This window comes from Pipistrellus hanaki, assembly GCF_964339955.1.
Source record: "Pipistrellus hanaki genome assembly, chromosome: 20".
In the NCBI taxonomy this organism is placed as follows: domain Eukaryota; kingdom Metazoa; phylum Chordata; class Mammalia; order Chiroptera; family Vespertilionidae; genus Pipistrellus; species Pipistrellus hanaki.
In genome coordinates this window covers 12080957-12106635 of record NC_140522.1, presented here as the reverse complement: position 1 = coordinate 12106635, position 25679 = coordinate 12080957, and the positions used below count along the sequence as shown (strand labels likewise).

Genomic DNA, 25679 nt, shown 5'->3' with positions numbered 1-25679 from the left:
GTTTTCAAAGAATCTAGGGGCTCATATATGTCCTTGGGACATATGGCTTACTGAATCTTTAAATATTGTGTTAAGTCTGTTGGGAAATATTTTCTTAGGAGAGAATACCTCAGATCCAGAAGCACATTAATATGTATTTTATAATCATATTTTGGTTTTAGGTTTTTTTTTTTTGTTTTGTTTTGTTTTTGTTTTTTTTTTCTTTTCTTTTCTTTTTCTCCTGGTTAGAGATAAACAAGTGTATGATGATAGAAATATCATGAAGATATCTTTTTTGAACATTTACAGTGAAAGTATGCAAGAATTAACGGCACAAGTGACAAGCGGTCTCCTGCAGTTCCCAGAAGTGACGATTGAAGCCCTGGGAGAGGATGAAATCACATTGGAATCTGTACTTCGTGGGAAGTTTGCTGCAGGTAAAGGAATGTTGCTTCAAATTGACTAATTTGATGGATTTGTAAGATAAGTAATAAGTATCTATTGTAATTTCTTTAATGTGGATGAGAAAAAAAAAGCACATCCTGGTTAGAATGGTCTTAAGTAAATATATAACATCTATGAATACATATATAGTAGTATCTACATACTCTGGAACACATTTTCAGTGACTCTCAGGAGGGAGTGGAGCTTATTTTTCTTCATTAAAAATACCGGAAATTTAATATCTTTTAGGATTGAGTGTCTACATTTGGAAAGTAGAAATAATTCACAGCTGGTTTTTCTTTATTATTAGTAATTTTTTTTTTTTGAACTTGGATTAGAACCTAAACAGTCTTATGAATAAAGTAATTCTGAATTTTAAGGCTGTTTGTGAAATAAATTTTTTGTTTTGTAATTCCACTAATCTGAGCAAATCGCAGTATATATGGTTTGGATTATATAATACAGAAAAACACAACAAAGAAGTTATATGGTGAATTTCAGCTTAGTGAAAGACACTGCAGAATACTTTTTTAAAAAAGATGTTTATATTGATTTTAGAGATGGGAAGGGAGAGAGAGAAACATCTATTGGCTGCCTCCTGCCGGGAATCAAGCCCACAACCTGAGTGTGTAGCCTGACCGGAATGGAACTGGTGACTCAGTGCATGGGACAACACTCAACCAGCTGAGCCACACTGACCAGGGCTGCAGAAGACTGTTCTGAAAGTGAATATTACAGCCCTCCTTCCTACAAGAAAGGAGGGAGACATTGTATGGTCATTTAGCTATGTATAGTGCTATTCTCTTGAACAGTATTTACTGTAACAACTTTTCATTGAGGTAAATATTAGATTTTTCTAACTAATCACTGCTCTGTGTAGCTGAGAATCAAGTAGGTGAAGTAACCTGACCTAAGTTACTTAGATAGCAGGTGGCAAATATGAGCTTTGAACCCATGCCTTCTATGTCCCCACTGTGCCATACTACTTCCTTAAACTATTTAGTCTCCCCTCAGCTATAATCTAGTATATCCAACTATCTATCTACTTAGATGCATGAGAGACATAAAAAATTTAGTAATGCCTTCCCGTGGTCGGCAAACTGCGGCTCGAGAGCCACATGTAGCTCTTTGACCCCTTGAATGTGGCTCTTCCACAAAATACCACAGCCTGACTGAGTCTATTTTGAAGAAGTGGCTTTAGAAGAAGTATAAGTTTAAAAAATTTTGGCTCTCAAAAGAAATTTCAATTGTTGTACTGTTGATATTTGGCTCTGATGAGTAATGAGTTTGCCGACCACTGCCCTCCCACAGTTTGGCTCAGTGGATAGAGCGTCGGCCTGTGGACTCAAGGGTCCCAGGTTTGATTCTAGTCAAGGGCATGTTGCAGCCACATCCCCAGTAGAGGGTGTGCAAGGAAGCAGCTGATTGATGTTTCTCTCTCATCGATGTTTCTAACTCTCTATCCCTCTCCCTCTCTGTAAAGAATCAATAAAATATATATATATTTAAAAAATAAGTTTTATAAAAATAAGATTTAGTAATAAAAGTTACTACTGTCAATCTAGCAGCTCAAGGGAAAATTCAGGATCTGTTTTTTATTCTTCTGTTTTACTTACCTCCCATATATTATTCATTAGCAAGCAGGTCCTTTTAGTTCTGCCTCTAAGATGAATCTTCAATCAATCAACTTTTCCCTATTGATCACCAACCAAGCATAGGTATCATTTTCCACTACTTTTTACTTCCTCCTTGTTGTCCATTCTCTGCTTAACGGCTAGAGTAACATTTTTTTAATATATCTTTATTGATTTTAGAGAGGCAGGGGGAGGAGGAGAGAGAGAAACATCAATGATGAGAGAGAATCATTGATTTGCTGCCTCCTGCACAAGGTTCAATTCCCAGTCAGGACATGTGCCTGGGTTATGGGCTTGATCCAGCCTGTGTCCTGACTGAGAATTGAACCTTGACCTCTTGGTTCATTTCAATGCTCAACCACTGTGCCATGCCAGCCGGGCTGGAATAACATTTAAAAACATAAATCAGATCGTCACTATCCTGCTTAATACCCTCTAGTTACTTTAAATTGCATGAAGAGTAAAATAGTAAGGGGACAAGAAGGGCTTCTGATAGAAGCTTCCTTTTTTTATACTATTTAGGTCTTGTCTTCTCAGATTTAGTCTTGTCTTCTGGGATAGAGTCACATATTGTATTCTAGAACACCTAGTTTAACTCTTAAGATATAATGTAGTTAAAATATGGGCTTTGGACTTTATTGGGATCTGCTTCTGTTCTGGTATTTAGCTGTTCGTCTTTGGACAAGTTATTTAACTATGAAAGTTTAGTTGCCTTTTCTCTGTATTGAGGTTCAACAAGGAGTCATTGAAATAATGCATTTAATCACATAGCATGGTGCCTTTACTGGTTACTTTATTATTATTATACTTGAGGCTCAGTGCACGGAATTCGTGCATGGGTAGGGTTCCTAGGCCTGGCTGGCGATCAGGGCCAATCAGCCCCTCCTTTGTTCCACACCACCCCCTGGTTGTCAGCGCACATCATGGTGAGCGATTGGTTTCCTGGTTGAACTCCCATGGGTAATTTGCATATTAGGCTTATATATATAGATTATGTATAAAAATTTTTAGTTTTGTTGTGCACATACAATATTAAAATAAGCAACATTTTTGTGTGTTTTTTCTTCTAGGGAAAAATGGACTTGCTTACTTGACTTGTGGCCCACAGCTTGAGGTAGTGCACTCCATAACAGGAGAGCGGTTGTCTGCGTATAGATTCAGCGGACTGATTGAGGAGTCGCCTGTAATCCTCGCTGTGAAAGAGTTCTCTTGGCAGAAGAGAACTGGGTTGTTGATTGGACTGGAAGATGCAGAAGGGAGTATCCTCTGTCTCTACGACCTGGGCATATCCCGAGTGGTTAAAGCGGTGGTTCTTCCTGGAAGGGTAGGTACTGTGTAAGACGTGTGGACATGTTGGTTCAGAACTGAGCCTCTGCTGGTGACTGTGACAACATTGCATTTTCTCAGTATACTTCCAGTTGGCTCACTTTTATGGAAATGTGCTATTTTTCATTTAAAAGTTCATAAAAATATTTGTTACTTTGGCTTTCCCCCCTGTTTTGTATGAGGCTACAGTTGACTCTTGAACAATGCAGTGGTTAGGGGCACTAATTCCTGCCCCCCCTTGGCACCGGTGAAAATCTGTGCATAACTTTGGACTCCCCAAAACTCAATAGCCTACTGTTGACTAGAAGCCTTACTGATACAATTAACACATATTTTGTATATTATGTTCTATATACTATATTCTTACAATAGTGTAAGCTAGAGAGAAAAAAATCATAAGGAAGAGAAAATGCGTTTATAGTACTGTATATACTATCAAAAGAAATCCACGTGTATGTGGATCTGTATAGTTCAAACCTGTGTTGTTCAAGAGTCAACTACATAGTTTTGGAGCAATATGGAAAACATGTCTTTGTTATTATTTAAGATTTGAGGAATGTATTCAAATAGTGGACTCATTTCTAGTCACCATTTCTTAACTGTAGTATCTGTATGCCCTTTCATATGCCAGACATTTTACCCAGTAGTAATTATAGAAGAACTTTGGATTTGGTTTGTTGAAGTTTCATACATGATAAAAACCTGTATACACTTAACAAATACACACACACACATCCACAAATACAAAGTTATGGAAGAATAAAATTATTTTTATACCTGGTGTGAAAAAGTATACACAGATATACATAAAAATGTGTGTATGTATATATAATGTATATATTCGTAGAATAGATTTTTTAAAGTTAGAAGGGAATTTAATGACAAAATAGTTTAGGAAACTGACCTTGTAGGCCAATGTGTGCAGGATCTGCAGTAACATAGTATTATATATGTACTTGTCAGTGGTGATAATTCTAAGGTAGAAATTCATTGAGTGCTTACTATAAATCAAGCTTTGCTAGATTTTGAGGACAAATATATTAATTGAACTTAGTTCATGTTATCTAAAAATCTTATAGTCTGATAGAAGGCTGATGAAAAGATTACAGCATAAATATAAGTATTTTCATAAATTCAACCATTTAGAGCAGGGGTCTTCAAACTACGGCCCGCGGGCTACATGCGGCCCGCAGAGGAGTCTGATCCGGCTCGCCAGGTTTTTTGGGCAGTGAGCGCAGCTGAGGTGTTACAGTAGGAATTAGTAGTTCATATAGTCCGGCCCTCCAGCTCTCTGAGGGACCGTGATCCGGCCCCCACTTTAAAAAGTTTGAGGACCCCTGATTTAGAGCATTGAGAACACCTGAATAATTTCTACTCAGAAAGGTGGGACATTTCAGGCAAAGGGACCAAAATGTAAAAAGTCACAGTATATGGAACATTTGGGAAAAAGGCTTATTTAGAACTAGAGTCCTGGTGCACGAAATTCGTGCAAGGATAGGGTCCCTAGGCTTGGCTGGCAATCAGGGTTGATTGGGGCCTTCCGGCTGCCGGCCAGGGCCTGCCTTCATTCTGCGCCACCCCCAGTGGTCAGCGCACATCATAGAGAGCGATTGAATTCCTGGTTGAACTTCCGAGGGGCACTTTGCATAATGGCCTTTTATAGATAGATAGATAGATAGATAGATAGATAGATAGATAGCTGCAGGGAGAGGGGTAGTAGGAAGTGGGAGCTAGGAAAGGTGAAGATGGAGATGTGAATGACCTTGTTTGCAATTAGGGCTTCCTCCTGAAGTCTTTGGTGGAGTTATTTTAAGTATAAAGCAGAACTCCAGTGTAAAAAGCTCTTTGGACTGGGATAGTTCAGGTAAATAATGGATGATGAACTGAAGCACGGAAATGGCAGGAGAAACAGAGAGGGTGGGGCAGCTTTAGTGTATACTCAGGAAGGAACGTGGACAGGACTTGTTGATTATTTGGATACGAGTAATTGAGAAGGAACTTACCTAAGTTCCTGATACTCAGTGGACTATAGGCGAAGGAAAAGATTGGGAGAGTAGTGATAGATAACTTCCAAAGGTGAGTCAAATAGCTTTTTTGAGGTGTGGGGAAGAGGTAGGGCACAGTAACCTCTCTTAAGTTTCTTTGATTTTCACTGCCTTATTTTAAAATTAATTCCAGGCTGTGTAGCTCTGTTGATTAGAACATTGTCCTGAAACACCAAGGTTGAAGGTTCAATTCCAGTTGAGGGCACAAATGCATAAATAAATGGAACAACAAATCAATGTTTTTCCGTCTCTTTCCTCTCTGTCTCTTTCCCTTCCTCCCTCTCTCTAAAATCAATATATAAAAACACACCCAAAAGTTTAAAATTGAATAAGGTAGCATTACTGATTACTTATATATGAGGAAAATAAGCTGTGACAGATTCCTCACCCCTTGCTGAGGAAATGGAAGAAAATATGCTTCCCAGTGCTGAAAAGGAAGGTAGTCCATGAAATTACAGCTTTTAGAATTAGAAACACTACGGAATGTTTTGTGTGCTAATGAAATATAGATAGAGCCCGGCTTTTGTCTCTGGTAAAAAATTATAGACTTAACTTTGGTTTTATATTAATGCAGTATATCATTAACAAATTTTCTCTCCTTTTTTCTAGTTAATTTTAGTCAGTATTATAGTAGAAATCACCAAATACTTAACACTGTCATGTCATGTCATGTCATGTCTAATTAAAATTTAATTAGTAGGAAACAGAAGGAAAGCTAAGTAGAAAATAAAATATGCGCTATTAGGTATAGATATTTGAGATTTAACTTATGAATGAAGGGGGTATAATCCTATAATGTAGCTACAGAATGATTTTCTTTAATTTCAGTCCTTATTAAATGTCACCAATTCAGTCATTGCTAAAACTTTGTGTGAAGTCCATTATAATATAGCCCTTTTATTTTTTTAAAATATATTTTTATTGATTTCAGAGAGGAGGGGAGAGGGAAAGAAACACCAATGATGACTCACTGATCACCTGGCTCTTGAATGTTCCCTACTGGGGATCGTGCCTGTAACCTGGGCATGTGCCCCGACCAGGAACCTAACCATGACCTCGGTTCATAAGTTGATGCTCTACCAGCCGGGCATAATGATTTTTTTAAAGACCATTACACATCTTACTGTGTAAAGGCTTATATAGGACTAAAATTTTCTGGAATGATTTATTTTTACTCAAGAAAAGAAGCTATATAATCATAGAATAGCTGGTTAACAGCTTTAAAGTGACAAAAATCTAGATTTGAATATTCTGTTTAATGAATGTGTGACTAGAATAATTCAACTAACCTTTCCAAGCATCTTTAAACAGGTATAATTATATCCAATGTCAAAGGGATATTGTGAATATTAAATGAACCAATTAGCACAATGTTTGGCTTATATTGAATTCTCAATAAACACCAGTTATTTCAACTGCTTGATTTTTTTAATATTAAAATAATGGTATAATTACTATTATATTGAAAGATTTAATTACGTATTCAGATTCACAAGTATTAGATGCAGATTTATGATTTTATGTTTGAAAATGTCTGTCATACCTAATAGCCTGCCTTAACCTCAAAACATACTATGTTTTAATTGCATTTTATCACCTTGTACAATAAAGGCAAGTCATATATTCTCCTTTCTAGGTAATAGCTATTGAACCTATAATTAACCATGGAGGAGCCAGTGCAAGCACTCAGCATTTGCACCCAAGTTTGCGATGGCTTTTTGGGGTGGCAGCTGTGGCAACTAATGTTGGACAGATCCTTCTTATTGACCTGTGTCTTGATGACTTATCATGCAGTCAGAATGAAGTGGAGGCATCAGGTAATTTCTTTGCTTAAAACCAACAATTGAGCACCAGAATATTCTGATATAAGGGACTGAGTGTTACAAAGTTAAAAAAAAAATTATATAGAGACTTCTTTATGTATCTTTGTTTCATTGTTTGGACCTATTTTAATGTTTTGGGCACTGTTGATACCTTTTGCATGTTTGTCTATTTTGTTGATGAATTGTCCATATACTAAAGTAGGTATTGAAAGAGAAGGCCTTGCCCGTGTGGTTCAGTGATTGAGTGTCAATCTGTGAACCAGGACGTCATGGTTCAATTCCAAGAGCACATGCCCAGGTGTGGGCCTCTCCCCAGTGAGGGGTGTGGAGGAGGCAGCCGATCATTGAGTCTCTCACATCGATGTTTCCATCTTTCCCTCTCCCTTCCTTTCTGAAATCAATATCAATATATGGTTTTGTTTTTTTAAGTGAAAGAGATAGGATATTTATTTATTTTCAGATATATACTTGAATAATATCAAGTAAATGCCAGACAAGGACTAAAGGTATAAAATGTAGAACTTTATCAAGATTTTATTTTTACCCATGTAGGATCTAACAGTGTTTTGGCATGCTGTTTATGTTTCTGTGGTAAGACAAGACACAAATAACTCACTAAATAATAACAGAGTTATTAGGACACATACATAGATTAGGGTTCCATCCCTTGTCAGGAATGCATACTGGAGGCAACCTATTGATGTTTCTCACAGAAGGACCATTTGACCTTTGAGGACTTTGAATTTTATTTTTTATTGATTTCAGGGATAGAGATAGAAACATTAGTGATCCAAGAGAATCATGATTGGCTGCCTCCTGCATTAGCCTGCAACATACACATTTGTCCTGACTAGGAATCAATCATGCATGACTTCCTGGTTCATGGGTCCACACTCAACCACTGAGCCACAACAGCTGGGGACCGTCTTGATTTTTAAAGCATACTGTAATATTGCAGATCTGTTCTTTTTTCAAAATACATATTTGTATTGATTTCAGAGAGGGAGAGAGAGAGAGAAACATCAATGATGAGAGAGAATCATTGATTGGCTGCCCCTTGCACGCCCGCTACTGGGGATCGAGCCCACAATTCCAATGCCCTAATCTGGAATTGAACCTGGACACTTCAGTCCTCAAACCGATGCTCTGTCCACTAAACCAAACTGGCTAGGGCCAGATCTGTTTTTTTATGGACCAGCTAAGAAATAGAAATAGAATAACAAACTATTTTATCCCAGTTTATGAGCATAGCTAATAAAAATTGTCAGTATGTAATGAAACTGTAAGCAGCAAAATTTGACCAGAAATTGACTGAGGAACTTAACCATTTGAACTAAATTTAAATCTGTAAAATAAGTTTAAGTGAAAAGAATTGAATAGCAAGAACAGTAAGTAAAAATGAGTTTATAAAATATTAGAAATTGTTTAACTGTTCTTCATAGAAAATTAATAAAGGAATTAAATAGTCTTGAAGTTTTGTTCTGGAGTGTGTTTTGTATATGATATAGCTGTAAAGCTAATTACAATGCTTGTATCATAATTAAAACTTCAGATCAAAATAGAATTAAAACATCTTTTTAAAAAAAAATAACATTAGTAGTTGAATTTAGCACAAGAATAATTCTATAATTGAACTGCATTGGGATCAAGAGGTCAGAACCATATCTCAATTATGAGAATTATTAAGCCATTGAATTTTATAGCACATAAAAAATTAGTGTTCCGGTTCAATGCAAGATGGATTTTTTTGTTTAAAAATGTAATTTATGGTTACAACTATTTAGACTTTATTGAAAAACATACAAAGAAAATGGAAGTTCCTAACATTTTATCAAACCATAAATACTGTTCTGCAATTCTCCCAAACCTAATAGTATTTCTTACATATTCTGTTTCACGTTTAGTGATCAGGGGGTCAGATGATGACCACATGACCCTTCGTCTTCCTATTTACCCCAGTAGTTTTCAATTTCTGCTTGAGTAAAATGGGTGACTCATTTGTTTTTGCGCTGTTCATAGTTTATGTCACTTATTTTCTTTTTTTTTTTAGACCTTGAAGTTATAGCTGGTATTCCAGCCGAAGTACCACACGTCAGAGAGCGTGCAGTTGGAGGAGGACGCCATCTGTGTTTCCAGTTAGTAAGCCCGTCAGGAACAGCGGTTTCAGCGCTGAGCTACATAAGCAGGACCAATCAGCTGGCTGTAGGTTTTTCTGATGGCTACCTCGCACTCTGGAATATGAAGAGCATGAAAAGAGAGTAAGGATAACTTCTCTCATTTGATTTTTGGCAGTTTCTTTCTTAATATGACTTGTAATATGAGGAAAATGGTAGGACAAATTAATGATTGAGTGAATAATTTTTCATTGTATTAAATCACGACAATATAATAAAGGAATGGCTTAGCACAGTGTATATTTTAAAAGGCATTTTAGTTATTGTGTTAAATTTGCTAATAAAGCATGACTCTAAAGATATTTATATCGTATGAATTCTTTCAGAAGTACTTTTCTTTATAACCATATGTATAAATATGTGTAAAGTAGTTGTTCCCAGTAGACAGAAAAGTGAAGGCTTTTTAAAAATTTAAAATCTGTTCTAAAATGCAGTGTTTTAAAATTGTTATGCTGTGAAAAACTTTGTCCAAATATAATTATGTTGATGCTTCTTTGATGTTAAAATTGCTGAGGAATTAACCCTTTATTGAGGGAGGTACCCTTTTATTGAGGGCGGTAGCAAACATAGTGGATCTGATGCTTAAATCCTTGCAGCTGAAGAGATGGAGTGTTATGGCAGTATTTCATCTCCCTCGAGGGTACCTCTTAGTGGACCAGTACATAGTGGCATATGTTTATATGAACTGGAAGGACTGGTTCACACATACATGTATTCTATGCTTTATTAATTTTAACCCTTCCCAGTTCTACTTGGGGGGTGGATGCCATGCTCATTGTTTTTGTTTTTTTGTTTTCTTTAATGCTCATTGTCTCTATGTCTTGTACCCTGTGTATTTTTTGTTGTTAATCCTCACCTGAGGGTATTTTTCCATTGATTTTTTTTTTTTTTTTGAGGGAGTGGAAAGGAGAGGAGCGAGAGATAGACACACTGATTGATTGCCTCCCACACCTGACCCAATGGGCTGGGGATCAAACCTGCAACCCTTTAGTGCACAGATGGATGCTATAACCCCTGAGCACAACACTGGGCAGGGCTAACCCCTGTGTGCTTTTCTTTTTTTCCTTTTTTTTAAAATATACTTTTATTGATTTCAGAGAGAGAGAGAGAGAGAGAGAGAGAGAGAGAGAGAGAGAGAGAGAGAGAGAGATACAGAAACATCCACGATGAGAGAGAATCATGGGTCAGCTGCCTCCTGCGTGCCCACCACTGGGGATCGCCCACAACCCGGGCATGTGCCCCAACTGGAATCAAACCTGGGACCCTTTCGTCTGCAGGCCAACACTCTATCCACTGGGCCAAACCTGCCAGGGCTCCTGTGTATTTTTGAAGATGGTTGTATGAACAATAGATGCTCTAACTCAAATTCTTACATTGAAGCACCTTCTTTAACATAGTTATAATTTAAAAGTAATAAGTATACTAATTTTTGTGCCTCTTACAGATACTACACACAGTTGGAAGGTGGAAGGGTTCCCATATATGCTGTTACTTTTCAAGAACCTGAGAACGATCCTCGTAATTGCTGTTACTTGTGGGCTGTTCAGTCTACACAAGATAGGTCAGTGTGATACATGTGTTTTTACAAAATATTTGTCAAAAATGGAGCAGCAGTTAATTTCTTTGGAAAGCTTTTACTTTGTACTATGTTGTCTCTTTTTGGTGAAAGCAACATGATTCAGTGAATTAGTGATAGTTGAAATGATTTAAAAAGTTAAATGATTATTTCTACAAGTTTAAGTAATTCTCATATCAGTGAGAAGACGTTGTGCTTGCTTGATTATTTCAATGTTATCTCAAAGTGTAAGCCAATTCAGATGAGCAGGCAATCTATTATTACTAATGGCAATTTTTATGGCTTTCTGTGTTATCTTATAAGACATCTTTTCTCTTTTTAATCTCATTCCTTTTTCCTCTTTGTTTTGTATGCCTCTTTCATTTTTATTTATCCCTACTCTGTTTTCTAGTCCTTCTTGCCTTTTGCAGTATATTTTTAGGATTGACTTTTTCCCTATCATAAGTTCTAATGTCCTAAGTACAACTATGCACAGATCTTTCTTTTCAATTTATTTTTTAACTGGTTCATTTCCAGTGCTAGAAGAGATTCAGTACTGATTTTTAAATTTTTTTCTTAGGTATTTAGTTCTTTCTTTGATAATCATTGAAATTAAAGTTTGTGGTATAAATACCATGATCTTGATAACTCGCTGATTCCAGTACTTTCTCTTTCCAAGTCCTATTCTACCTTAGATTTTATGTACCTGAATTGTGGAAAATTTGGTTTTGGTTTTCAATGTCCCTAAGTTTGAGGTTTTGTCTTAATCTTACATTGTAGTAATAAGGCAATGAATGAAAAAATGATTTGCCATTTTTAAAATTTGTCAATCCTGGAGAAAATACAGAGATATCTATTGAGATGTGTGCCGTGTGGTAAGGAATGAGAGGGCATTATGTTCACTTTTATCACTGACAATATTACAGATGTCTTCCATTCCTCCTCCTTTGCCCCTCTCTGCTCAGCCTCTGCCCACAACAGGCCTTCCCACACTATTGTCTGTGTCCATGGGCTACGCATATGTGCATGGGTGTTCTTTGGTTAATCTGTTCCTGTCTCTTCCATATCCTTCCCCTCTGGACCTATTTTGTTCATCAGTTTATTTTGTTCATTATATTCCACATGTAACTGAGAGCATGTACTTGTCTTTCCCTGACTGGCTTATTTCACTCAGCATAATACTCTTCGGGTCCATCCATGCTGTTACAAAGGGTAAGAGTTCTTCTTTTGAATAGCCACATAATATTCCATTGTGTAAAAGTATCACAGCTTTTTTGTTCCACTCATCTTCTGTTTCCAAATCTTAGCTATTATAAATAATGCTGCTATGAACAAGAGGTGCATATATTCTTTCTGATAGGTGTTTCAGAATTCTTAGGATATATTTCTATAAGTAGGATCATTGGGTCAGATGGCAGTTCCTTTCTTTTTAAAAAATATATATATTTTCATTGATTTAGAGAGGAAGGGAGGTAAAAATAGAAACATCCATGATGAGAGCGAATTGTTGATCAGCTGCCTTCTGCATGCCCTCTCCTGGGGATTGAGCCCGCAACCCGGGCATGTACTCTGACCAGAACTCACACTGTGGCCTCCTGGCTCATAGATGGACGTTCAGACACTAAGCCACAGTGACCTTAGTTTTATCATATGCACTCAATATTGTATTCAAACTAAACTGATGTGGGCAGTAAGAGATGCTTAGTGTAATTAACATGATTGTTAGTATTTCTTAGGAGAAACACTTAAGAAAAAACAATTTTTCTCTCTTTCAGTGAAGGGGATGTTCTGAGTTTGCATCTACTTCAGCTGGCCTTCGGGGATAGAAAGTGTTTGGCATCAGGACAAGTCTTGTATGAGGTAAATGTAATGATAATAGGCTTCTTATTACCATTTTGTTCACTGATCACGTATTTTTTTTTAAGACATTAAGATATTTAAAAAGTTACTCTTACATTTAAAATAGTACTGGATTGACAATACAGTGGAAGAAGTATTACATTAGGGATTAAGACACAAGCTGTTTTACCAGGGTAGCTCTATTGGCATTCCAGGCAGCACTTTCCTCTAAAATGAGGGAATTGGACAGAACTAAAGCTTGTAGCCTAAATGGTACCCAGGAGAAATAACCCCACATTGATACTCTTAACACAGGGGTGGGAAACCTTTTTCCTGCCCAGGGCCATTTATGACATCATTCAAGGGCCATACAAGATTATCAGCTTAAAATCTGGCCTGCTATATTTGGTCAAACATTTGATTAGCTCATTCCTAATGCCTTGGCAGAGCCAGACCAAATGATTTTGGGGGTCTTATATGACCCACAGGCCAGACATTTCCCATCCCTGCTCTAACCTATCAAGCCATGGGGAGATTTTATAAACAATCCTGTCACTGACACTTATATAAGAGCAGGGATGTGAGCAGAAGGCTTGGCTCTGCTCCAGGCTGCAAAGTTTCTTGTAGAAGGTAAGTCCCAGATACCAGGGCCTCTGCTTGGGTCGCCGGGGGGCATGGCTGCCCCACACCCCAAGGGAACCCTAACCTGATCCAGAACACCACCCTTCAGGGCAAACCAGCTGGCCCCCACCCAGGCACCAGGCCTCTATCCTATCTAATCCTATTTAATAAAAAAGTATATTGCAAATTGACTGTCACTCCAACGCAAGATGGCTGCCCCCATGTGGACACAAGATAGCCAGCAGAGGAGGGCAGTTGGGAGCAACCAGGCCTGCAGGGGAGGGCAGTTATGGGCAAACAGGCTGGTAGGCAAGTAGTTAGGCATCAATCGGGCTGGCAGGCAGAAACAGTTAGGGGGCAATCAGGAAGGCAGGCAGGTGAGCAGTTGGGAGCCAGTAGTCCTGGATTGTGAAAGGGATCCCATATTGGAGAGGGTGCAGGCTGGGCTGAGGGACACCTCTCCCCTCGTGCAAGAATTTCATGCACCGGGCCACTAGTGTGTATATAGAATTTCAGTGGTTAGTCCATTTTACACTCCAACCAGAAGTACGTAAAGGTTCCCATGTTTGATAACGACTTCAAAAAATTTATTGGTAATTACTTTTGAGAGACTAAAACTAGCCTTTTATTTGATAAATATTTTTATGCTTATAAAATTTTAGAGCTCCTTTTTGTAATACTTTCTCTTCAGGGTTTAATTTTTTTTGGTTTGTTTGTTTTCTTGTGAAATATCTTTACATTTAGAAAACATTTAATTTTAGAATGTCTTTTTGCTTAGAATCCTATTAAAATAAGGGTGTTTGTGCCCTCTGTTTTTCAGGGGTTGGAGTACTGTGAAGAAAGATATACACTGGACCTCACATGTGGCACGTTTCCTTTGAGGGGACAGACTAGTAATACCAAACTATTGGGATGCCAGAGTATTGAGAAATTTCGACCTCATGGTGACAGAGAGGAAGGCATGAGTAGTGAAGGTTAGTTAAAAGTTCTCTTATGTAACATGTGGATCCTTGACTTTTTTTTTTTTTAATCACTTTTAGAGGGAAAATAATATCGATTTGTTATTCGTCTATGAATTTACTTGTAGATCAATCCTTCTCAACCAAAATTCCTGTAAAGAATTAAGCTCTTAAGACCTAAAGGCACCCATTTTGGGTATTGATATTCTCTAGTTTTAGCTATGCACCATTCTTGGGAAATATTCATTCAGATCATTTTCTATTTACTACAATACCTCAAAGTTGCCAAGGTGATAACTGAAAATAAGCCAGAATATAACTTTTCTGATGAGTTTTTAATAAGGTGTTCTGGAAATATAGAAACAATTAAGATAAAGGTGAGTAAATCTCTACTTATAAAATGCATAATAGACGTGTGTTTTGGCAAATTAAATAAAATACGGAATTATGAGAAAACTCTCGTTATAGTATTATTTGGGGGATTTTACTTTGAAATTATTCTATTTAAAAAAATTTTTTTTTTTTCCTTTTAGCTCTGTCTCCTGATACTAGTGTTTCAGTCTTCACCTGGCAAGTGAATATATATGGACAAGGAAAGCCTTCTATATATTTGGGGATTTTTGACATAAATCGTTGGTATCATGCCCAGATGCCAGATTCATTAAGGTATGCTTTTCTCTCTCTCTCTCCCTTGATATTTGCATCTGTAGCAATTCAGTGACTTAATAATTTTGTAAAATTTTCTTTTAGATCGGGAGAATCTCTACATAATTGCACTTATTTTGCATTGTGGTCACTGGATTCTGTTGTAAATATGGCTTCTCCACATTATATCTTGGATATATTGGTCCACGAGAGAAGTTTAAGTCGAGGACTTGCTCCTTCATACTCGCCTCCTGAGCAGTTTTTTAACCCGAGTTCCTATAACTTTGGTATGTATTTCCTTAACATTACCTTTTGAGAAAAATAACATGCAAGAGTGTGTGTGTTTATGTTTTAACATATGTGCATAGTATTCTCTATTCATATCTCATTGTCAGCTAATATATGGATAACTTAGAAAATAAATATATATGTACATGAGAAATTTAATACTTACATAGTTTATAAAGAAATTATCCCAGTTTTGAACTTGCTAGAAAAGATTAAATATTTCACACTTATTGCATTTGTGGTAGTTTGGTATCATTTTTGATAGTTTGAAAATATTTTAAAATTTATTGTGTATAATAATTTGATACCTTGGCTAGCAGTCTGTTTAGAGAAATTCTGTTGTATCAATGCCATCTTGAATATAATACTTAAGTGGATTTAAAAAAAATTTTTTTTTTTTTTTAGATGCCACTTGTTTGTTAAACTCAGGAGTTGTTCATATAACTTGTACTGGCTTTCAGAAGGAGGTAGGTAACAGCTGACAATGTGAACAGTGTTTCATATTGAACTCAAGTCAGATCATGGATTTAAACTTGATGGTAGCTTCTGCTAGGTTAATGAGACGTATTGGAATGTTTTTAGCAGCTTTCTATGGATTTTAGCTACTTGAATCCCACGGAAAAGATCAAAGTAGGTCATTGTCTTACCACGTGACCCTTTTAATCCTTTCTCTGAATTCTCCTTTCTCCAGAAAGCTTTTAGATAACTAAAGTAATACAAAGAGGTGCCTAGCACAGAGCGGATGATGACTATCTGTTGAAAAATACTTTTCTAGGAAAACAACAAATGACAAACCTTTTAACTCATAATCACCTAGATGTAGATAAATGCCATATTTATACTTTATATCAGGTCTTTTGTATATTAGACCAAGAGGAATAAATACTGGGTGTTGTGTGTGTGTGTGTGTGTGTGTGTGTTTGTGTTCGTAAAGAGCTGTCATTTAGTCTATCAGGTAATGGGTACCTTTCATAAAAACATAAAAGCTACAATATTATTTATAGTTATGAAGCATTGATTTAGTTCAAGAACCTACAAACCCTTTTTCTTGAAAGAAGTACAAAAATGTAGTCTTCCACAATTTTCATTTCAGTGTTTTTAGTTTTATTCAAATGGTTAAGTCTAAAAGTGAGGTAATGAGTTTATTGTGTATTCTTAAATCTGGTTATTTGATTGAAGTATTAATTGATATCTTATTAATCAATCTGTTTCAGACTTTGACCTTTTTAAAGAAATCAGGACCATTTATCAATGAAGTTATTTCTGATGGTTATAATCGATGTCTTGTGGCTGGCCTTCTCTCACCAAGACTTATTGATGTGCAGCCTTCCAGTTTAAGTCAGGTGAGGTGGTTATTTTTAATCCTCACCCGAGAATTTGTTTTTATTGATTTTTGAAACATTGATCATTACCTCCTATATGTGCCCTACTGGGATTCAAGCCTGCAACCCGGTCATGTACAAACCCGGTCAACCTACAAACCAGGAATTGAATCATGACCTGGTTTGTAGGTTGATACTCAACCACCGAGCCACACTGACTGGGCTATAAATTGAATCTTAATAACATGGCATTTTGTGACTGGCTTCTTTAACTTAGCACAGTGTTTTCAAGGTTCATCTATCCTGTAGCATGTATCAGTATTTCATTCCATTTTATGGCTGGCTAATATTTCACTGTACCGAGTACACCTCATTTTTGAAAATCATTCTTCAGTTGACAGTTTTTGGCTATAGGAATAATGCTATTTCATATAGAGTTCTTGTGTAGTCATGTGTTTTTATTTCTCTTGCAAGTGTACATAGCTGTGGAATTGCTGGGTCATATGGTATTTTGATTGTACGGAACTCCCAGATTGTTTTCCAAAGTGGGCTTTATCATTTTATATTCCTACCAGCATTGTCTGAGGATTCCAATTTTTCCACATCACCGATGCTCATTGTCTTTTTTATATAGCCATCCTAGTGAGTAATAATGATTTTTAAGCCTTTAAAATTTTATATTCTGAGCTAGAACTTCCTACCTCTGATTCTGTGATCACATATCCTTTTGTTGTTTTTTTCTTTTAAATATATTTTATTGATTTTTTTTTTTTTTTTTACAGAGAGGAAGGGAGAGAGAGAGCTAGAAACGTCGATGAGAAACATCGACCACCTGCCTCTTACCCCCTACCAGGGATGTGCCCGCAACCAGTGTACATGCCCTTGACCGGAATCGAACCTGGGACCTTTCAGTCCGCAAACTGACGCTCTACCGCTGAGCCAAACCAGTTTTGGCCACATATTCTTTCTTATCATTAAATTCCTTCCTACTTTTTTTATGGTGTAGGAAGAACAATTAAAAGCTGTATTGTCAGCAGCAATCCACACAAGTTCCCTGGGACTTTTGACTGGATATATCAGGAGGTGGATACTAGACGGTAAGATTATTATTTTTATGGAAAATTAACTTTTGTATTTTTAAAATTATCAACTCACTCTTTGTGGGGGTGGTTAGTTAAACTTCATTTGGAGCTATTTGTAGATCCAAATATAGATACATGATTATAAGACATAATATAGAGAGAGCCTGTGTACTCGTCCCCTACTCTCCACCCCCACTGCCACCCCAGTGATAAAATCTGGCAAACCTCTAATATAACATCAAGTCAGGAACCCCCATGTTGCCCTTTTATAGCCACGTCCCTAACTTCTGACAATCGCTAATCCATTCTTTATAATTTTGTCATTTACAAAATGCTCATGAGTGGAATCACACAGTATGCAGCCTTTTGGGATTGACTCTCACTCAGGAAATTCTTTAGAGACTTATCCTAGTTGTGTGTATCACTATCACTCTTACAAACATTTGAGAATAAGTTTAAGACATCATGCTTCTTTACCCACAAATAGTTCAATATTATTTCCCTCTAAGAACAAGGACACTCACTTTAAAAAAACACTTTGCAACTATAAAAATCATGGAAATTAACATTGATAATATGCCATTTTCTAATCCACAAATATTGGAATCTCACTGATTGTCCCAGTAAGGTCCTTTGTAGAATTTTTGGGCAGGGGGAATCCAGAATTTGTATATATTTATTTAATTTTCATGTGTTTTTATTAATTTTTAATTTAAGAAATGCAGGTTTTATGTGTATGTGTTTTAATCCTCACCTGAAGGCATGCTTTTTTAATTGACTTTTTTTTTTTTTAGAGAGATGAGGGGAGTGAGAGAAACATGGATGTGAAAGAGAACATCAATCAGTTGCCTCCTGTACATGCCTGACTAGGAACCGAACCCCAACCTTTTGATGTACAGGTGGCTAGGACAATTTTCATGTTTTTTTAATCTCTAAAGTCATTATAAGCCTTTCTCTTTCTAAAAATAGATATTTTTAAAGAATATAACCCTGTTATTTTGTAGATTGTTTTAGATTCAGAGTTTACGATTTTCACATAAAGTGATGTACTGCACTCAGGACACATGATACTAGTTTCTCTTTATTGTAGATATTTATCTTGCTCCCTTGGTAAGGGCAATTTCTGTCAGGTTTCTCCGCTAAAATGTTATTCCTTTTTTGTTTCTAATTAATAAACATACTTTATTTTTTATTTACAAATTAGAACAACCAAATTCTGCTCCTAATTTGCGCTTTGTTCTTGAATGGACATGGAATAAAATGATTCTTACAAAAGAGGAATTTGACAGACTGTGTAAGTACTATATTAAAAAAATAATCATTTATTTTTTAAGTACTTAACAATTTAATCATTTTAAAGTTATAGGTTCTTAAAGAAGGCCCAGAAGAAAACTTTCTTTTTAGTTTAGACTCTAAACTTTAGAGTGATAAAATTATATTTTGACGAAGATTTTGTAACAGATTTTTAAACTGGCAGCATGTTATGTCCATATTGGCAAGTTTAAAGAATTGTATCTTGTGCATCTTTTGATCTTCAGAGTTTAGTTTACAAATTGCTTATGATTAAAGAGAGCTAATTCAGAAGCTCCTGTACTTACTCCTTTCCTATTTAAAGTATTTATCAGCATAAAGAAACTAGGGTAAAAGCTTTTATTTATTTAAATAAGTCTTTATTGTTCAGATTATTACACATGTTCCCCTTTTTTCCCTCCATAGCTCTCCTCAACCCAGGTCCCACCCCACCCTATGCCCTTACACACACACACACACACACACACACACACACACACACACACACTCACACACTATTCTCATCTATAGGTGTATGATTTTTTTTTTTTACAATGAATTATAACATGCCTGTAATTTTATTGTAATAAGTCTTTATCTGAGTCTTCATTTTAATGTCTAACTTTTGAAGACTGGAGGTGGAAGGAAGTTCTTAATAATTGCAAAACAATATATGCATAACATTTCTGACATGAAAGATTTATTTGAAGGAGTATAATGAATATACTGATTTTTATTGAATCTGTATCACCTTTTCTACCTTCTGCTTACCAAATTCTACATTTAAAAGACGTTATTGTGTCTATCCTTTCTAGGTTCCTTGAGGGTGTTTGCCATTTCAAGCTTGTCTTTGTAAAGCTCATAATGTATAGAATAATTCTGTGGTCAGTAGGAATTTGAGAAAGTTTTCAGTTGTGAATTTAATTATTTCAGATTTATTGTTTCAAAACTGATTGTATATTTTATCCTTGAAAGGTACACCATTATTTGATGGTTCGTGTCGTTTCATTGATCCACAGACTATACAGTCTATTCAACAATGCCATTTGCTTCTTAGCAATCTTAATACAGTCTTAAGCTGTTTTGCAACAGAGGCACAAGAGATCACGGAAAGAGGTGTGCTGTTTATCTTATATAAATTTTGTTAAATTTTACTTACTGACTTCTTAAAAGAAAAAAATTTCCTGTCGTAGATGGATCATTGTTTAAAAAGGCCATTAATTCTCAAATGCTGTGCTTTTGTTTTGTTTTTGAAAAGCTACATAATGCTATTAGGTATATCATGATCCCATGCTTAACTTAAATAAGTGTGGGAAATTTTGGATTTAAATCTAATGACTATTAAGGTAGTACATTTATAGTAGAATTGCAAAGTTTTTAATTATACATAAGTTTTTATTCACAAGAGGTCATTATAATGTTTTCTGCTGTTTTGCCATTTAAACAAAACAGTTTTATTTAAAGGCCTGATGTGAACAACCTGTATTAATGATACTGTATAGTTTGTATCAGTGTATAAACTTGACTTTGGAAATTAGGTGAATGAAAGTGTAGCTGAGATAGAAGCATACCTAAAACATCTACTGTAGTGAGTTATTTGTTCAAGCTAATTTTTAATTCACTGTTAAAAATTACCAAAGAATTTATTAGTTTTTAAATCTTGCGAGTGTCTTGATTTTTCATTTGTGGTTGAAGTTTAAACAGCTGATGTTTAACTCTTCTTTACAGGTCGTATGAACTTAACCAATAAGTGTATGGTTTCACAGCTCATCTGTCAGTATGCACAAATGGTTCTTTGGTTCTCTCATTCTGGGCTTTTACCAGAGGGCTTAGGTAAAATATTTATTTAATCTATAAATATAATTGAAACATTCTTAAATCTTAATAATTTTGTGGTTTTGTTCTAATGTTTTGGATTTTCTTTCTTCTGCCACCTCACTTATGTTTCTTTTTTTCTTATCTTCTTTTCTTACATTCTTTCTTTTTATCTTCAGCACCTTACCCCATGCTTGATACACAGGTTTTTCATACATGTTTATTGGGTTAAAGAACATTTTGAAGGAAAGAATATTATGGCTTCTGAAATTTCATTCAATATCACCAGCTATAATTTAGGTCCATAGAACTTAAACATCTTGTTATCTAATTTGTCAATCTTTTTATTTTAAGGGATTTTTTTTAATATGGTTATTGACGAATATTTACCATCATTTAAAATACCTTTTATTTCAGGGGTGGGGAACCTTTTTTCTGCCAAGGGCCATGTGGATATTTATAATATCATTCAGGGGCCATACAAAATTATCAACTTAAAAATTAACCTGCCATATTTGGTCAAACATTTAATCATCACCCCTAATGCCCTGGCAGGGCCAGACCAAGTGATTTCGCAAGTCTTACACAGCCTGCAGGCCGGATGTCCCTCACCCCTGTTCTATCTAATGATTGATGCCAATATCAAGAATTAGAGAATTTGATTTTTGCTATATTTGTTTAAAATACACTTCTAAAACTTACTAACTTTTTGCATTTCCAGGATTCGCATTAGATTTTATTTTAGCTTGCTTCTCTCTGTCCATGATTGCTGTTGATCTGTTCTTTCATAATTCTCTTAGCATCCTTGTTGTTACAGGTGTTTCTGGGAGACTTGCTTTTCTCATTTATGCATCTATTAATAAAGGGATGGGTAGTATTACTGAAATTTAGGAAGCCTAAAAATTAAACAATATAAAATTATAGAAAAATATCAATGTGAGTAATCTAAGTATTGTTGGGATATTTTGGAAATATTACTAGCTTTTTCTCCAACTCTTAAAAAAACAATCTAGATGATGCTGTGCAGTTGTCAAGGTTATGCTACAACTACCCTGTAATTCAGAACTACTACACCAGTCGTCGGCAGAAGTGTGAGCTTTTATCAAGGTATAGTACATCCAGAATCTTCAAACAACATTTTAGAAATTTCTTCTGTAAGAAGTCAAAAAGCCTTCTGAAGTAGAACAGAATTCACCATGTTATAAAATGATTAAATGGGTGGAATTCTCAGAATTTGTTATCAACATTACTATTTTATTTGTAATGTTTGCCTTGACCTGATGGTCACACTTTTACTTTAGAACTTGAGTATAGCTATTTATTATTTTCTAAAGAAAGCTATTTATCACCATTCATTATTAGAGGAGAGTCTATAATTTTAAACGTGTTTTTTCTGAGAATTCTTATTCAGAAAAAAAACGAAGCTGCTATTCATCAAAAGAGCATAAAGTAGGTCACCAGTTGTTTTACATTCTTTCCATTAACAGTTGCATCTCAGCAGTTGGACGACTTTGTTTTTCCCCCCTTATTTCCTCTCCCCCCCTCCAGCTTCCCAACTCTTCTCCCTTTAATAATTGGGATCATTACTCTTAAGAATTTAATGCTATTGTTTTGATAATAATAATTACCACTAATATTAAATAATCTTTAATGTTGCCCTTATTGCAGTGGGAAATGGAACTCTGATTATTTGATGATCGATGGAATGGTTTCTCAGTTAGGAGAACGAGTTGAGAAGTTATGGAAACGAGATGAAGGAGGCACAGGAAAATATCCTCCTCCTACTTTACATGTACGTTCGCAATGGTATCACTGAGGAGTCCCCAAAGCTGAGTTTTCACACCTGGCACAGTCTTGGGAAAAACAAGGAGTGTGAATAAATCTATAATAATAAAAGTATAATATGCTAATTAGACAGATGTCCTTCCGGGCGAGGGAAGCCCAGGTCTCGGGTGCCAGAGGGAAGCTGGTGATGGCAGCCAGGGGAAGGAAGGCCCACTCCTGCATGAATTTTGTGCATCTGGTCTCTAGTGGGTATATAAAATGCACTGAATTTTTTTTTATCTCTTTTACAGGCACTACTTGACATATACCTACTAGACAACGTTACTGAAACAAGCAAACATTTTATTGTATCCTAAAATTTTTATTAAATCATTATTACCTAAATTACAAAATTTCAGAAAAGTAGGAACCAATTCACAATCTAATTCAATCTCAACTTCACATTTGAATTTTTTTAAAAGACGTTTCTTAACCCAGGATCTGCGGGTTGTTGGGTTCATATGGTCTGTGGTTAACCTGAAATTAAGCAAACGTTTGCTTTATGTTTATTTTTGTGGGGATAGGATCCAGTGCTTTTATCAGATTCTCATATGTGTCTGAGACACTACCAAAGTTAAAAGCAGCAGTTCTAAAACATTACTGGCAAGTAGTCATTCTCAAGTAGGTTAACTTATGTACTGAATATGAGTGCATTTAAAATAGCTTAATTATCACGTTAGACATTGTGTTGAGACCTGTGGTCATTGCAGTAAGGTTTTTGTCCTAATGTCAGTTATTAATCCGAAAACGTGCAATTCTGTTCATATTTTATAAGACACTTGATGCATTTGCTTAAGCTGCCAAGTTTTGCTGGCTAATGGAATTTGTCTATAGCTTTGTTTCTTAAATTTGCTAAGCTACTGACTTCATGAAGCAAATACGCTTTAGTTCTTCCCTTCTGTGGTGGTACTTCCTGTTGAGAATGAAGGAAGTTGGTGTGGGATTACCTATACCCACATATAATAAAACTACTTCCCCTAGCTGGGTATTCATAGTGGCTTTCTAAAACTAAAGTCTTTCAAGAATCATTCCTGCTATATTCCATTGCTATCTATTATAAATAGAAGTTTTTGTTTATTGTCCTTAACCCTCTTTTTAAAAGACCATTTATTTGCTACTTGATATTATGCATTCACATCCAAACAAAACAGATACTTCAATTGAATCATTTCCAACTGCCTTTGCCATTACTTGGGACCAAGTTAAACTTATTCAAGGATTTTGGCTGATAGATCATAACGACTATGAGGTGAGTCTGTTAGTTCACCTAGAATTAAAGCTTTTGTAAACTATTAAAATAATAATTAAAATTTATATTAAGGATATGATTGAGTCTATTTCTAGAGGTAATTTAAGGAGTTAGTTCAAATGCCTTCACTTCCTTAGGCAGTAAGAATCCTATCTAATAAAAAGGGAATATGCTAATTGACCATTACACCCTCACAAAATGGTGGTGCCCATGGCCAATAAGGAGGGGATATGCTAATTGACTGTCACACCCTCAAAGATGGCAATGCCTACAGCTATAAGCAGCACCCAGTCTCAGCCCCGCGGGGGTACCTGCCCCTGGAGTTCCACGGTCCTCTTAGCTTCCCAGCAGCCCAGGGCCAGCCCAAGGTGCAGGCAACCCTCGGATGGAGGCTGCCCAGCCACCAAGGGCCACCAAAGGCTCAGGTAACCACAGCTGGCCAAAGCGTGCACTGCCAGCAGTGGCAGCAGCAGAGGTGTAATAGGGGCATTGCCTCCCGCCCTTGAGGGCCCCTGAACTGTAAGGGGAATGTCCAGGCTGAGGGACACCGCCCTCCAGTGCATAAATTTTCATGCATCGGGCCTCTAGTACAAAGATAAAACTCCAGGTTTCTCACTCCTTAGAGAAGGAAACAAGTAGATAACAATTACTAATAGTGCAGGTAGGTTGCGGCAGGGACTTACTTAGTGTGTCGATGTCAGTGAAGCCCCCAGGACTGGCAGGCAGAGAGCAAGCGCATGTGGGCTTCATCTCCATGGCTGCAGCAAAACTTCCAGGCCTGCAGAGAACCACAGGGAACCACGGGGAGTGGGCCTAAGCCATCAGTAGGACATCCCCCGAGAGCTCCTGAATTGTAGAGGGTGCAGGTTGAGCTGAGGGACCCCCGTGCACGCATTTTATGCACCAGGCCTCTAGTGTTAGAAATATGTTTATTGGAGGGGGGGACCACAGAAGGTAGGATTTAGCATTAATATATGAAGTTGGTTATGGAAAGAGTTTGTATAATTGGTATAATGAGTTCTCAAAAGCATGAGGCTTATTATAAAGCTTTTGTTTAAAGTAAAGTATACCATAAGTTGACATTTAAAAAAAAATACATTTTATTAATTTTTTACAGAGAGGGGAGAGAAGGAGAGAGAGCTAGAAAAGTCGAGAGAGAAACATCGATCAGCTGCCTCTTGAACACCCCCTACCGGGGATGTGCCCGCAACCAATGTACATGCCCTTGACTGGAATCGAACCTGGGACCTTTCAGTCCGCAGACCGACGCTCTACCACTGAGCCAAACCGGTTTCGGCCATAAGTTGACATTTACACTGGTTTTATTTTGGGTTTTGTGGCTTTGGTATTGCCTGTCTTTTTAAAGGTGTGCTTTATAAATGCAAAGCATATTTGTATTTACCAGTTTTCCTATCGTTTTTTTTTTTGCAGAATGGTTTGGATCTTCTGTTTCATCCAGCTACTGCAAAACCTTTCTCATGGCAGCATTCTAAGATTATTCAAGCCTTTATGAGTCAGGGTGAGCACAGACAAGCCCTCAGATATATTCAGACAATGAAGCCAACAGTGTCCAGTGATAGTGATATTATCCTTCACATCACTGTTTTGCTTTTTAATAGGTAAGTACATACTTTGAAAGTATAATCAAACTTTTGATCAAATCTGTTAATATAATGGTATTGATGGTATAGTAGCAGTATATATTTTGCTTTTATTGTATTACATAATATTCTTACAATTCTTCATTTTTCAACCTTAAGAAAAA

At 36.4% G+C, this 25679-nt stretch overlaps 1 protein-coding gene across 2 annotated transcripts in view; it reads left to right on the top strand.

Moving 5' to 3' along the window:
* The window catches only part of AHCTF1 (AT-hook containing transcription factor 1), a 65658-nt gene that overhangs the window by 10282 nt on the left and 29697 nt on the right, over nt 1-25679 (top strand). For both annotated transcript variants that reach the window (XM_084868812.1, XM_084868811.1), the window contains exons 3-22: nt 289-416; nt 3128-3381; nt 7065-7245; nt 9302-9509; nt 10870-10986; nt 12756-12840; nt 14261-14414; nt 14933-15065; nt 15150-15331; nt 15738-15799; nt 16547-16675; nt 17661-17751; nt 18941-19030; nt 20002-20142; nt 20755-20859; nt 21855-21948; nt 22510-22633; nt 22917-22973; nt 23768-23914; nt 25346-25533. In XM_084868812.1, the coding sequence (XP_084724938.1) occupies nt 296-416; nt 3128-3381; nt 7065-7245; nt 9302-9509; nt 10870-10986; nt 12756-12840; nt 14261-14414; nt 14933-15065; nt 15150-15331; nt 15738-15799; nt 16547-16675; nt 17661-17751; nt 18941-19030; nt 20002-20142; nt 20755-20859; nt 21855-21948; nt 22510-22633; nt 22917-22973; nt 23768-23914; nt 25346-25533 (2663 nt within the window). In that variant the 5' untranslated portion in view covers nt 289-295. The remainder of the gene's footprint in view (nt 1-288; nt 417-3127; nt 3382-7064; nt 7246-9301; nt 9510-10869; nt 10987-12755; nt 12841-14260; nt 14415-14932; nt 15066-15149; nt 15332-15737; nt 15800-16546; nt 16676-17660; nt 17752-18940; nt 19031-20001; nt 20143-20754; nt 20860-21854; nt 21949-22509; nt 22634-22916; nt 22974-23767; nt 23915-25345; nt 25534-25679) is intronic.